The 13834-nt window shown below is 48.5% G+C and overlaps 1 protein-coding gene across 3 annotated transcripts in view; it reads left to right on the forward strand.

Annotated features, from left to right (window-relative positions):
* The window catches only part of LOC112073801 (transcription factor E3), an 18600-nt gene extending 5545 nt beyond the window's left edge, over nucleotides 1-13055 (forward strand). Inside the window, exons 2-7 of one of the 3 annotated variants that reach the window (XR_011476685.1) lie at nucleotides 4189-4312; nucleotides 5036-5092; nucleotides 5216-5291; nucleotides 8380-8530; nucleotides 10784-12352; nucleotides 12890-13055. Coding sequence is in view for 1 of the 3 variants with exons in the window: in XM_024141037.2 (XP_023996805.1) it covers nucleotides 4189-4306; nucleotides 5036-5092; nucleotides 5216-5291; nucleotides 8380-8530; nucleotides 10784-11242 (861 nt within the window). In the remaining 2 variants the exon portion in view is untranslated. Of the gene's footprint in view, nucleotides 1-4188; nucleotides 4313-5035; nucleotides 5093-5215; nucleotides 5292-8379; nucleotides 8531-10783; nucleotides 12353-12889 lie in introns of those variants that run through there. The other 2 variants (XR_011476684.1, XM_024141037.2) reach the window with 2 other exon arrangements.
* Nucleotides 13056-13834: the final 779 nt, after the last annotated feature.

Consider the following 13834-nt stretch of genomic DNA (forward strand, 5'->3'; position numbering starts at 1 on the left):
TTTTGTACTGCGTGTTCAATGGGCTTCATAGTCACTTTAAAAATGACCTGGATTAACCTGTACCCCTGCCACATTGACTCCTTTACCGTACCCCTGCACATTGACTCTGTACCGGTACCCCTGCACATTGAACTCGTGTACCGGTACCCCCTGCCACATTGACTCTGTACCGTACCCCCTGTATATAGCCTCCACATTGACTCTGTATCGGTACCCCCTGTATATAGCCTCCCATTGACTCTGTACCGGTACCCCCTGTATATAGCCTCCACATTGACTCTGTACCGGTACCCCCTGTATATAGCCTCCACATTGACTCTGTACGGTACCCCCTGATATATGGCTCTCCACATTGACTCTGTACGGTACCCCCGTAGATAGCCTCCACATGACTCCTGTACGTACCCCCTGTATATAGCATCCACATTGACTCCTGTACCGTAACACCCTGTATATAGCCTCCACACTGACTCTTGTACCTGTACCCCCTGTATATAGCACCACATTGACTCTGTACCGGTAACCCCCTGTATATAGCCTCCACATTGACTCTGTACCGTAACACCCTGTATATAGCCTCCACATTGACTCTGTACCAGGTACCCCCTGTATATAGGCCTCCACATTGACTCTGTACCTGTACCCCTGTATATAGCATCCACATTGACTCTGTACCGGTACCCCTGTATATAGCATCCACAATTGACTCTGTACCGGTACCCCCTGTATATAGCCTCCACATTGACTCTGTAACCGTAACACCCTGTATATAGCCTCCACATTGACTCTGTACCGGTACCCCCTGTATATAGCATCCACATTGACTCTTGTACCGGTACCCCCTGTATATAGCATCCACATTGACTCTGTACCGGTACCCCTGTATATAGCCTCCACATTGACTCTGTACCGGTACCCCCGTATATAGGCTCCAACATTGACTCTGTACCGGTACCCCCTGTTATATAGCCTACAATTGACTCTTGTACCGTACCCCTGTATATAGCCTCCACATTGACTCTTTACCGGTACCCCCTGTATATAGCCTCCACATTGACTCTGTACCGGTACCCTGTATATAGCCTCCCATTGACTCTGTACCGGTACCCCTGTATATAGCCTCCACATTGACTCTGTACCGGTACCCCCTGTATAGAGCCTCCACATTGACTTCGTACCGGTACCCCTGTATATAGAGCCTCCACATTGACTCTGTACGGTACCCCCTGTATATAGCCTCACATTGACTCTTTACTGTCGTACCCCTGTATATTAGCTCCACATTGACTCTGTACCGTACCCCTGTATATAGCCTCCACATTGACTCTGTACCGGTACCCCCTGTATATAGCCTCCACATTGAATCTGTACGGTACCCCTGTATATAGCCTCCACATTGACTCTGTACCGGGTACCCCCTGTATATAGCCTCCACATTGACTCTGTACCCGGTACCCCCTGGATTATAGCCTCCACATTGACTCTGTACCGGTACCCCCTGTATATAGCCTCCACATTGACTCTGTACCGGTACCCCCTGTATAGAGCCTCCACATTGACTCTGTACCGGTACCCCCTGTATATAGCCTCCACATTGACTCTGTACCGGTACCCCCTGGATAATAGCCTCCACATTGTTAAGTTATTTTCTTGTGTACTTTTTATAGAGAATATTTTTTTACTTTTAATTTTTTAGTAAATATTTTCTGAACTCTATTTCTTGAACTGCACTGTGGTTAAGGGCTTGTAAGTAATATTTCACGGTAAGGTACTGTTCTATTCAGCATTCACGTAGTACTGTATGGCATTCACGGTAAGGTACCGTTTATTCGCATTACGGTAAGGTACCCGTTGTTATTAGGCATTTCACAGTTAAGGTACCCCGTTGTATTCGGCATTTCACGGTAAGGTACCCCGTTGTATTCGGCATTTCACGGTAAGGTACCCGTTGTATTCGGCATTTCACGGTAAGGTACCCCGTTGTATTCGCATTTCACGGTAAGGTACCCGTTGTATCGGCATTTCACGGTAAGTACCCCTGTGTATTCGGCATTTCACTAGGACCCGTTGTATCGGCATTTCCGTAAGGTACCCCGTTGTATTCGCATTTCACGGTAAGGTAACCCGTTGTATTCGGCATTTCACGTAGGTACCCCGTTGTTATTCGGCATTTCACGGTAAGTTACCCCGTTGTATTCGCATTTCACGGTAAGGTACCCGTGTTATTGCATTTCACGGTAAGGTACCCCGTTGTATTGAATTTCACGAAGACCCCTGTATTCGGCATTTCACGGTAAGGTACCCCGTTGTATTCGCATTTCACGGTAAGGTACCCCGTTGTATTCGGGCATTTCACGTAAGGTACCCCGTTGTATTCGCATTTCACGGTAGGTACCCGTTGATCGGCATTTCACGTAAGGTACCCGTTGTATTCGGCATTTCACTGTAAGGTACCCGTTGTATTCGCATTTCACGGTAAGGTACCCCGTTGTATTCGGCATTTCACCGGTAAGGTACCCGTTGTATTCGGCATTTCACGTAGTACCCCGTTGTATTCGCATTTCACGGTAACGGTTACCCCGTGTATTCGCATTTCACTGTAAGGTACCCCGTTGTATTCGGCATTTCACGGTAAGGTACCCCGTTGTATTCGGCATTTCACTGTAGGTACCCGTTGTATTCGGCATTTCACGGTAAGGTACCCCGTTGTATTCGCATTTCACTGTAAGGTACCCGTTGTATATCGGCATTTCACGGTAAGGTACCCCGTTGTATTCGGCATTCACTGTAAGGTACCCGTTGTATTCGGCATTTCACGGTAAGTACCCGTGTATTCGGCATTTCACGGTAAGGTACCCGTTGTATTCGGCATTTCACCGTAAGGTACCCCGTTGTATTCGGCATTTCACGTAAGGTACCCGTTGTATTCGTCATTTCACGTAAGGTACCCGTTGTATTCGGCACGTGTGACAAATAACATTTGATTTGATTTGGATGAAGGAGATAGTTGGCTGCATTAGTACTACATTTGGCAGTTGTCGATGACCTCTGAAAGCTTGTTTTATGTTGTTGTTGTTGTATTTACATGTGTGACTGTTGTGTGTATGAGACTGCCGGTGTCAGTGAACATGCTGGATGTGTGTACAGCAGTGGAGGGATGCGTGTTCCTAACGTCACCGTCCAACTCCTGTCCTGCTGACCTGCACAATGTCAAGACTGAGTTAACCCGTACCGTAAATATTCTAGTCTAAAACACACTTAACACTAAAAATTAAAAACGCTCGCTCTCTTATCCTCGATCTCCCCTTCTCTCTTTCTGTCTGTAAAAGTTCCTCTCCTAAATCACACTCAATATCACCTGTCTGTCCTGTCTGTCCTGTCTGTCTGTCTTGTCTGTCTGTCTGTCTGTTCTGTCTGTCTGTCTGTCTGTCTGTCTGTCTGTCTGTCTGTCGTCTTCTGTCTGTCTGTCTGTCTGTCAACCGTCAACTTTCCTGACTCTGTCCCTGTGTCTGTCTCTCTCTCTTTCTCTGACTCTTCCCTGTGTCATGTCTCTCGTCTTTCTCTGCACTCGTCCGATTGTCTGTCTCTCTCTTTCTCTGACTCTGTCCCTGTGACTTGTCTCTCTTCTCTGACTCGATGTCCCTGTGTTTGTCTCTGTCCCTGTCTCTCTCTCTCTCTCGACTCGTGCCCTGTGTCTGTTCTCTCTCTCTGAACTCTCTCTACTTCTATCTCCTCCCCCCTCGTCTCTATTTTTTTAAAGTCTTACTCAGCATTGTCTCATCCCCAAACTTCCCCTGTCCAGTCAGTCAGTCACACCCTGTTCCTCATTACAAAGCCCTGCCTCAGCCCCTCACGTAGAACCCTGCTCTCATTTTATCCCTCTCCATGTTTCACAATTTCATCTCACCAAGTAAAATCTCTTGCCGCAATAACTTGGACATATACGGTCGAATACTTGGTGACATCATTGAAATAAAATACTGTCTCTTAAATCTGTATCGCTTTTGATTCGACTGCCCGTTGTATTCGGCACGTGTGACAAATAACATTTGATTTGATTTGGATGAAGGAGATAGTTGGCTGCATTAGTACTACATTTGGCAGTTGTCGATGACCTCTGAAAGCTTGTTTTATTTATGATGATGTTGTTGTTGTTGTTTACATCTTGTGACTGTTGTGTGTATGCAGCTGCCGGTGTCAGTGAACATGCTGGATGTGTACAGCAGTGGAGGGATGGCTGTTCCTAACGTCACCGTCTCCAACTCCTGTCCTGCTGACCTGCACAATGTCAAGACTGAGTTAACCGGTACCGGTAAATAATTCTAGTCTAAAACACACTTAACACTAAAAATTAAAACGCTCGCTCTCTTATCTCGATCTCCCCTTCTCTCTTTCTGTCTGTAAAAAGTTCCTCTCCTAAATCACACTCAATATCACCTGTCTGTCCTGTCTGTCCTGTCTGTCTCTCAACTTTCTGACTGTCTGTCTCTCAACTTTCTGACTGTCTGTCTCTCTCTGACTCTGTCCCTGTGTCTGTGTCTCTCTCTGACTCTGTCCCTGTGTCTGTCTCTCTCTCTGACTCTGTCCCTGTGTCTGTCTCTCTCTCTGACTCTGTCCCTGTGTCTGTCTCTCTCTCTGACTCTGTCCCTGTGTCTCTCTCTGACTTCTATCTCCTCCCCCCTCGCTCTCTTTTCTTTTTAAAGGTCTTACTCAGCATTGCTCATCCCCAACTTCCCCTGTCCAGTCAGTCAGTCACACCCTGTTCCTCATTACAAAGCCCTGCCTCAGCCCCTCACGTAGAACCCTGCTCATTTATTCCCTCTTTCCTGTTTCACAATTTCATCTCACCAAGTAAAATCTCTGCCGCATATAACTTGGAACTATAGTCTAATAACTTGTTGAACATTCTGAACATAATACTGTTTTTAAATCTGATGTTTTTATTGACGTTTCAAGCGGTCTTTAGCAAACCCCTCCCCCCGCAATATACTGATATCGTGTCGCTAAATGTTGATTTTGAAATTGTGTCTTGTAGAGGTGGAGGTTAAAGCTATGATGAAGGAGCGACAGAAAAAGGACAATCAYAATCAGAGTGAGTATAGATTTTAAATACTTGGATACCACAATGGGATACCTATACTTTAAATGTACTTTTGTATTAGGGTTTAACAGTTGGTGAGCACCTTGGTGACGATGTTGACATGTTACTTCCTAGTTGAGAGACGCAGGAGGTTCAATATCAACGATCGCATCAAGGAACTGGGAGCTCTCATCCCCAAGTCGAGTGACCCGTGAGTACCCCCTCCTCCCACTGCTACTGTATATATTTAATCATCCTGCTGTTCCTTTCTCCTCACTGACCCCCCCCTCCCACTGCTACTGTATATACACTGCTCAAAAAAATAAAGGGAACACTAAAATAACACATCCTAGATCTGAATGAATGAAATATTCTTATTAAATACTTTTTTCTTTACATAGTTGAATGTGCTGACAACAAAATCACACAAAAATTATCAATGGAAATCAAATTTATCAACCCCAATGGGAGGTCTGGAATTTGGAGTCACACTCAAAATTAAAGTGGAAAACCACACTACAGGCTGATCCAACTTTGATGGTAATGTCTTTAAAACAAGGTCAAAATGAGGCTCAGTAGTGTGTGTGGCCTCCACGTGCCTGTATGACCTCCCTACAGCGGCCTGGCATGCCTGTGAGGTTGGCGGATGGTTCCTGAGGGATCTCCCAGACCTGGACTAAAGCATGCCGCCCCAACTCCCTGATCAGTCTTGTGGGGCAACGTGGCGTTGGTGGATGGAGCGAGACATGATTGTCCGTCGAGATGTGCCTCAATTGGATTCAGGTCTGGGGAACGGGCGGGCCAGTCCATAGCATCAATGCCTTCCTCTTGCAGGAACTGCTGACACACTCCAGCCACAAGAGGTTAGCATTGTCTGTGCATTAGGAGGAACCCAGGGCCAACCGCACCAGCATATGGTCTCACAAGGGGTTGAGGATCTCATCTCGGTACCTATGCAGTCATGCTACTCTGGCGAGCACATGGAGGCTGTGCGGCCCCCCAAGAATGCCACCCCACACCATGCTGACCCACCCAAAACCGGTCATGCTGGAGGATGTTGCAGGCAGCAGAACGTTCTCCACGGCGTCTCCAGACTCTGTCACGTCTGTCACATGTGCTCAATGTGAACCTGCTTTCATCTGTGAAGAGCACAGGCGCGCAGTGGCGAATTTGCCATCTTGGTGTTTCTCTGGCAAATGCCAAACGTCCTGCATGGTGTTGGGGCTGTAAGCACAACCCCACCTGGTGGACGTTCGGGCCCTCATACCACCCTCATGGAGTCTGTTTCTGACCGCTTTGAGCAGACACATGCACATTTGTTTTTTTTGCCTGCTGGAGGTCATTTGTGCAGGGCTCTGGCCAGTGCTCCTCCTGCTCCCTCCTTGCACAAAGGCAGAAGGTAGCGGTCCTGCTGCTGGGTTGTTGCCCTACTACGGCCTCCTCCACAGTCTCCTGATGTACTGGCCTGTCTCCTGGTAGCGCCTTCATGCTCTGGACACTAACGCTGACAGACACAGCAACCTTCTTGCCACAGCTCGCATTGATGTGCCATCCTGGAATGAGCTGCACTACCTGAGCCACTTGTTGGGTTATAGACTCCGTCTCATGCTACCACTAGAGTGAGGCACCGCCAGCATTCAAAAGTGACAAAACACGCAGGAGACATAGGAAACTTGAGAAGTGGGACTGTGGTCACCACCTGCAGAACCACTCCCTTTATTGAGGGGTGTCTTGCTAATTGCCTGTATAATTTCACCAGTTGTCTATTCCATTTGCCACAACAGCATGTGAAATTTATTGTCAATCAGTGTTGCTTCCTAAGTGGACAAGTTTGATTTCACCGAAGTGTGATTGACTATGGAGTTACATTGTGTTGTTTAATGTCCCTTTATTTTTTTGAGCAGTGTATTTCACCATCTCATTGTTCCTTTCTCCTCACTGACCCCCCTGCTACAACATGGTATCTAATACATGCGCTGTTCCTTTCTCCTCAACTGACCCCCCTGCTAAAACATAGTATCTAATCAATGCGCTGTTCCCTTTCTCCTACTGACCCCCCTGCTACAAATAGTATCTAATCATGCCGCTGTTCCTTTCTCCTCACTGACCCCCCCTGCTAACAACATAGTATCTAATCATGCTGCTAGTTCCTTTCTCCTCACTGACCCCCCTTGTACAACATGGTATCTAATCATGCTGCTGTTCCTTTCTCCTACTGACCCCCCCTGCTACAAATAGTATCTAATCATGCCGCTGTTCCTTTCTCCTCACTGACCCCCCTCTGCAACAACATGTATCTAATTCATGCCGCTGTCCTTTCTCCTCACTGACCCCCCCTGCTACAACATGTATCTAATCATGCCGCTGTTCCATTTCTCCTCACTGGACCCCCCCTGCTACAACATGGTATCTAATCATGCCGCTGTTCCTTTCTCCCTCATCTGACCCCCCTGCTACAACATGGTATCTAATCATGCGCTGTTCCTTTCTCCTCACTGACCCCCCTGCTACAACATAGTATCTATCATGCCGGTTCCTTTTCTCTCATACCCCCCCTGCTACAACATAGTATCTAATCATGCTGCTGTTCCTTCTCCCACTGACCCCCCCTGCTACAACATGTATCTAATCATGTGCTGTTCCTTTCTCCTCACTGACCCCCCCGCTACAACATAGTATCTAATCATGCGCTTCCTTTCTCCACTGACCCCCTCTACACATGTTCTAATCATGCGCTGTTCTTTCTCCTCACTGACCCCCCCTGCTGCAACATAGTATCTAATCATGCCGCTGTTCATTTCTCCTCACTGACCCCCCCTGTACAACATGTATCTAATCATGCGCGTTCCTTCTCCTCACGACCCCCCTGCTCAACATGTACTATCATGTCGCTTCTTTCTCCTCACTGACCCCCTGCTCCAAGTTCACTGCGCTGTTCTACTGACCCCCTGCTACAACATGGTATCTATCACTGCTGTTCCTTCTCCTCACTGACCCCCTGTCACATGATCTAACATTCGCTGCCTTTCTCCTCACTACCCGTAACTGTACATCATGCCCTGTTCCTTCTCCATGACCTCCGCTCAACATGGTATCTAATCATGCCGCTGTTCCTTTCTCCTCACTGACCCCCCCCTGCTAACATGGTATCTAATCATGCGCTGTTCCTTTCTCCTCACTGACCCCCCTGCTACAACATGTATTTAATCACGCTGTTTTCTCCTCACTGACCCCCCCTGCTACTATTCATTTAATCACCTGGCTGTCTTCTCCTCACTGATCCCCTGCTACGGAGACAGGGAGACGCGTTGGAACAAGGGCACCATCCTGAAGGCGTCTGTGGACTACATCAGGAGGCTGCAGAAGGAGCAGCAGAGAGCCAAGGAGGTGGAGAGACCAGACAAGAGGAAACTGGAGCACAACAACCGTAACCTACTGCTACGTATACAGGTAATACTGACAGTAACCTATCTGCTACCTATACAGGTAATACTGACAGTAACCTACTGCTACCTATACAGGTAATACTGACAGGGCTTTATGGTCGGTGGGAGACTGGGAGGGAAAGGGTCGGGAGACTGGGAACGAAAGGGTCGGAGACTGGGAGGGAAAGGGCTATTATGGTCGGGAGACTGGGAGGAAAGGGTCGGGAGACTGGGAGGGAAAGGGTCGGGAGACTGGGAGGGAAAGGGTCGGGAGACTGGAGGGAAGGGCTATTATGGACGGGAGACTGGGAGGGAATGGGTCGGGAGACTGGGAGGGAATGGGTCGGGAGACTGGGGGGAAAGGGTCGGGAGACTCGGAGGGAAAGGGTCGGGAGACTGGGAGGGAAAGGGCTATTATGGTCGGGAGACTGGGAGGGAAAGGGTCGGGAGACTGGGAGGGAAAGGGTCGGGAGACTGGGAGGGATAGGGTCGGGAGACTGGGAGGGAAAGGGTCGGAGGACTGGGAGGGAAAGGGCTATTATGGTCGGGGACTGTGGAGGGGGGAAAGAGGTCGGGAGACTGGGAGGGAAAGGGCTATTATGGTCGGGACGACTGGGAGAAAGGGCTCGGGAGACTGGGAGGGAAAGGGTCGGGAGACTGGAGAGGGAAAGGTCGGGAGACTGGGAGGAAAGGGTCGGGAGACTGGGAGGGAAAGGGCTATTATGGTCGGGAGACTGGGAGGAAGGGTCGGGAGACTGGGAGGGAAAGGGTCGGGAGACTGGGAGGGAAAGGGTCGGGAGACTGGGAGGGAAAGGGTCGGGAGACTGGGAGGGAAGGGCTATTATGGTCGGGAGACTGGGAGGAAAAGGGTCGGGAGACTGGGAGGGAAAGGGTCGGGAGACTGGGAGGAAAGGGTCGGAGACTGGGGGGAAAGGATCGGGGGACTGGAGGGAAAGGGTCGGAGACTTGGAGGGAAAGGGTCGGGAGACTGGGAGGGAAGGGTCGGGAGACTTGGGAGGGAAAGGGCTATTATGGTCGGGAGATGGAGGAAGGGGTCGGGAGACTGGGAGGGAAAGGGTCGGGAGACTGGAGGGAAAGGGTCGGGAGACTTGGGGAAGGGTTCGGGAGACTGGGAGGGAAAGGTCGGAGACTGGGAGGGAAAGGGGCTATTATGGTCGGGAGACTGGGGAGGGAAAGGGTCGGGAGACTGGGAGGGAAAGGGTCGGGAGACTGGAGGGAAAGGGTCGGGGGACTTGGAGGGGAAAGGGCTATTATGGTCGGAGAGACTGGGAGGGGAAAGGGTCGGGAGAGCTGGGAGGGAAGGGGTCGGGAGACTGGGAGGGAAAAGGGTCGGGAGACTGGGAGGGAAGGGTCGGGAGACTGGAGGGAAGGGTCGGGAGACTGGGAGGGAAGGGTCGGAGACTGGGAGAAGGGTCGGGAGACTGGAGGGAAGGTCGGGAGACTGGAGGGAAAGGGTCTGGAACTGGAGGAAGAGGTCGGAGACTGGGAGGGAAAGGGGTCGGGAGATGGGAGGGAAAGGGTCTGGAGACTGGGAGGGAAAGGGTCTGGAGACTGGGAGAGAAAGAGGCTCGGGAGACTGGAGGGAAGGGTCGGAGACTGGGAGGGAAGGGTCTGGAGACTGGGAGGGAAGGAGGTCGGGAGAGGGAGGGAGACTGGTTGGGGATGGGGAAAGGGTCGGGAGACTGGGAGGGAAGGGGTCGGGAGACTGGGAGGAAGGGGTCTGGGAGCTGGGAGGGAAGGGGTCTGGAGGACTGGGAGGGAAGGGGTGGGAGACTGGGAGAAAAGGTCGGGAGACTGGGAGGAAGGGGTCGGGAGACTGGGAGGGAAGGGGGTCGGGAGACTGGGAGGGAAAGGGTCGGGAGACTGGGAGGGAAAGGGGTCGGGAGACTGGGAGGGAAAGAGGTCGGAGACTGGGAGGGAAAGGCTATTATGGTCGGGGACTGGGAGGGAAAGGGTCGGGAGACTGGAGAGTGAAAGGGCTATAGTGGTCGGGAGACTGGGAGGGAAAGGGTCGGGAGACACTTTCATATCTCTTTGGAAGGTAAATGGTAAATTGTCTCAGGGAAAAATCGATCAACTCTGGCGTTCCCCAGGGCAGTGTTCCAGGGCCTCTACTATTTCTACTGTACTATAATTAAGCAATAAGGTAATAAGGCATGAGAACCTGTGCATTAATAATCATATCTAAGGGCTGTTTTTAGGCTTAACGCCAATAGTTTAAGTGTTGACTATTTTTGTCTGTTGTTTCTCTCCACAGGAGCTTGAGATGCAGGCCCGCCTCCACGGCCTCTCCACCCCCGCCTCTTCCTCCCAAGGCAGCTCCTCCTCACACCTAAGCCTATCACAGTCCCTGGACCCCAGCACGGGCGACGCCCTCTCCAGGAMCCTCCTCTCCCTGAGTGGTGGCCAAGGCCTCCAGGCTGCCTCCCCCTCCTTCYTGTCTCCACCCCCCTCGGCCTCTCCGGTTGGTCTGATGACTATGGGCAGCCCCTTGGATCTGGACTCTCTGAGCTTCTCTGACCTGGATGACCCGTCGGCCGCAGCCTTCCACGCCTCCCTGCTGCCGGACATGGGTCTGGGGGACATCCTGATGGACGACAGGGGGCTGGGGATGTCCTCTGTTGGGGGCAGAGACCCCCTGCTCTCCTCCGTCTCCCCAGGAGTCTCCAAGACCTCTAGTCGCAGGAGCAGCTTCAGCATGGAGGAAGATTTGTGACTGTTATAAACCCTAGACCCTTACACCCTAGCCCCTACACTGCTAGGCAGGAACAGATTCAGCATGAAGGAAGACTTGTGACTGATACAAAGGGACTCTAGATCCTAATCCATAGCCCTTACACCCTAGACCCTACACTGCTAGGCAGGAACATAAACAGCATGGAGGAAGACCTGTGACTGGGCTGAGTCCCAAACCAACTCCTAGACCCTACACCCTAGACTAAACCCTATACCCTTAGACAGTTAATGTAAATCTGAGAGATTTGGAAAATAGTAATCATGGCAAAACATTCCAGCCAGTAGAATCATACCAGAGTGTTTATATCAATCCCCCATCCTTTCAGATTTACAGSAGTGACTGGAGAGTCGTTTTTTGGGGGGGATTCAGCAGAATAGGGTCCAGGATTCACTGCTTATTGTCTTCTGGTTCTACGAATCTTCCAACTGGGATTTCTGGAAGGGAAAAAAAAAAAAACATGGGAATTTTGGGAAAGTTGAAGGGAATTTTTTTTGTAACCCAAATTTTAGTTTATTCTAGACAAGAATTTTCTAGAAAGAATTCCTGATCCCTGTGGCGATGACGGAATCCATTGCAGCACTCCAAAATATTTGATCTCCATGCTTGTTAAGAGAAAAACAACGAAGTAGAATAGATCTATGGAGTTGAGCTGTTCTGTAGCATTAAAAGATCAACATGAATTGTCGACTACATGTAAAGATACACGTTTCTTAGATACCAGCATACTATTTTTATTTTATAGTTCTGTGAATATAATTATGATAGAGGTAGATATATATAGGGGAAGGGAACAGGATATCTGGAGTGATGGAGGTAGATATTTATAGGGGGAAGGGAACAGGGATACTGGAGTGATGGAGGTAGATATTTATAGGGGGAAGGGGACAGGGATACTGGAGTGATGGAGGTAGATATTTATAGGGAAAGGGGACTATATACAGGGTCAGTTCCATATTAACACTGAACAGGGATACTGGAGTGATGGAGGTAGATATGTATAGGGGTAAGGTGACTATATACAGGGTCAGTACCATATTAACAATGTACAGGGATACTGGAGTGATGGAGGTAGATATGTATAGGGGTAAGGTGACTATATACAGGGTCAGTACCATATTAACAATGTACAGGGACACTGGAGTGATGAGTGATATGTATAGGGGTAGGGGACAGGGATACTGGAGTGATAGAGGTAGATATGTATAGGGGTAAGGGGACAGGGATACTGGAGTGATGGAGGTAGATATGTATAGGGGGAAGGAGACGGGATACTGGAGTGATAAGGTAGATATGTATAGGGGGAAGGGACAGGGATACTGGAGTGATGGAGGTAGATATGTATAGGGGGGAAGGAGACAGGGATACTGGAGTGATGGAGGTAGATATGTATAGGGGGAGGGGGACAGGGATACTGGAGTGATGGAGGTAGATATGTATAGGGGGAAGGAGACAGGGATACTGGAGTGATGAGGTAGATATGTATAGGGGGAGGGGACAGGGATACTGGATGATGGAGGTAGATATGTATAGGGGAAGGGGACAGGGAAACTGGAGTGATGGAGGTAGATATGTATAGGGAAGGTGACAGGATACTGGAGTGATGGAGGTAGATATGTATAGGGGAAGGGGACTAGGCATCAGGATATATGATAAACAGAGAAGTGGCAGCTTGTATGTGGGTATGTAGAGTCAGTATAATGTATGTGCATATTATGTGTTGGAGTGACAGTGTGTAGACTAAACAGGCCTTGTGACATTGTGCATAGAGACTGAAATAAAAGGGTAAACTCAATCCGTGTAGCTATTTATGTAGCTTTTAGTTAGCTATTTAGTTAGCTATTTAGTTAGCTATTTAGTTAGCTATTTAGTTAGCTATTTAGTGTAGCTATTAGTTAGCTATTTAGTCTAGCTATTTAGTCTAGCTATTTAGTTAGTTAGCTATTTAGTTAGTTAGCTATTTGTTAGTCTAGCTATTTAGTTAGTCAGCTATTCAGTGTAGCTATTTAGTTAGTTAGTCTAGCTATTTAGTCTAGCTATTTAGTTAGTGAGCTATTTAGTGTAGCTATTTAGTGTAGCTATTTAGTCTAGCTATTTAGTTAGTGAGCTATTAAGTGGAGCTATTTAGTTAGTTAGCTATTTAGTTAGTCAGCTATTCAGTGTAGCTATTTATTTAGTTATTTAGTCTAGCTATTTAGTCTAGCTATTTAGTTAGTGAGCTTTTAGTTAGTCAGCTATTCAGTGTAGCTATTTATTTAGTTATTTAGTTATTTAGTCTAGCTATTAGTCTAGCTATTTAGTTAGTTAGCTATTTAGTTAGTGAGCTATTTAGTTAGCTATTTAGTTAGTGAGCTATTTAGTGTAGCTATTTAGTGTAGCTATTTAGTGAGCTATTTAGTTAGTGAGCTATTTAGTGTAGCTTTTAGTGAGCTATTTAGTGTAGCTATTTGTGTAGGTATTTAGTGTAGCTATTTAGTGAGCTATTTAGTGTAGCTATTTCTCAGTAGTATAGTATTGATAGAAGCTGTTCCAGAGCCTGTTGGTGTCAGACCTGATGCACCGGTACCTCTTGCG

Source organism: Salvelinus sp. IW2-2015, unplaced genomic scaffold, assembly GCF_002910315.2.
Source record: "Salvelinus sp. IW2-2015 unplaced genomic scaffold, ASM291031v2 Un_scaffold2373, whole genome shotgun sequence".
Classification (NCBI taxonomy): Eukaryota; Metazoa; Chordata; class Actinopteri; order Salmoniformes; family Salmonidae; genus Salvelinus; species Salvelinus sp. IW2-2015.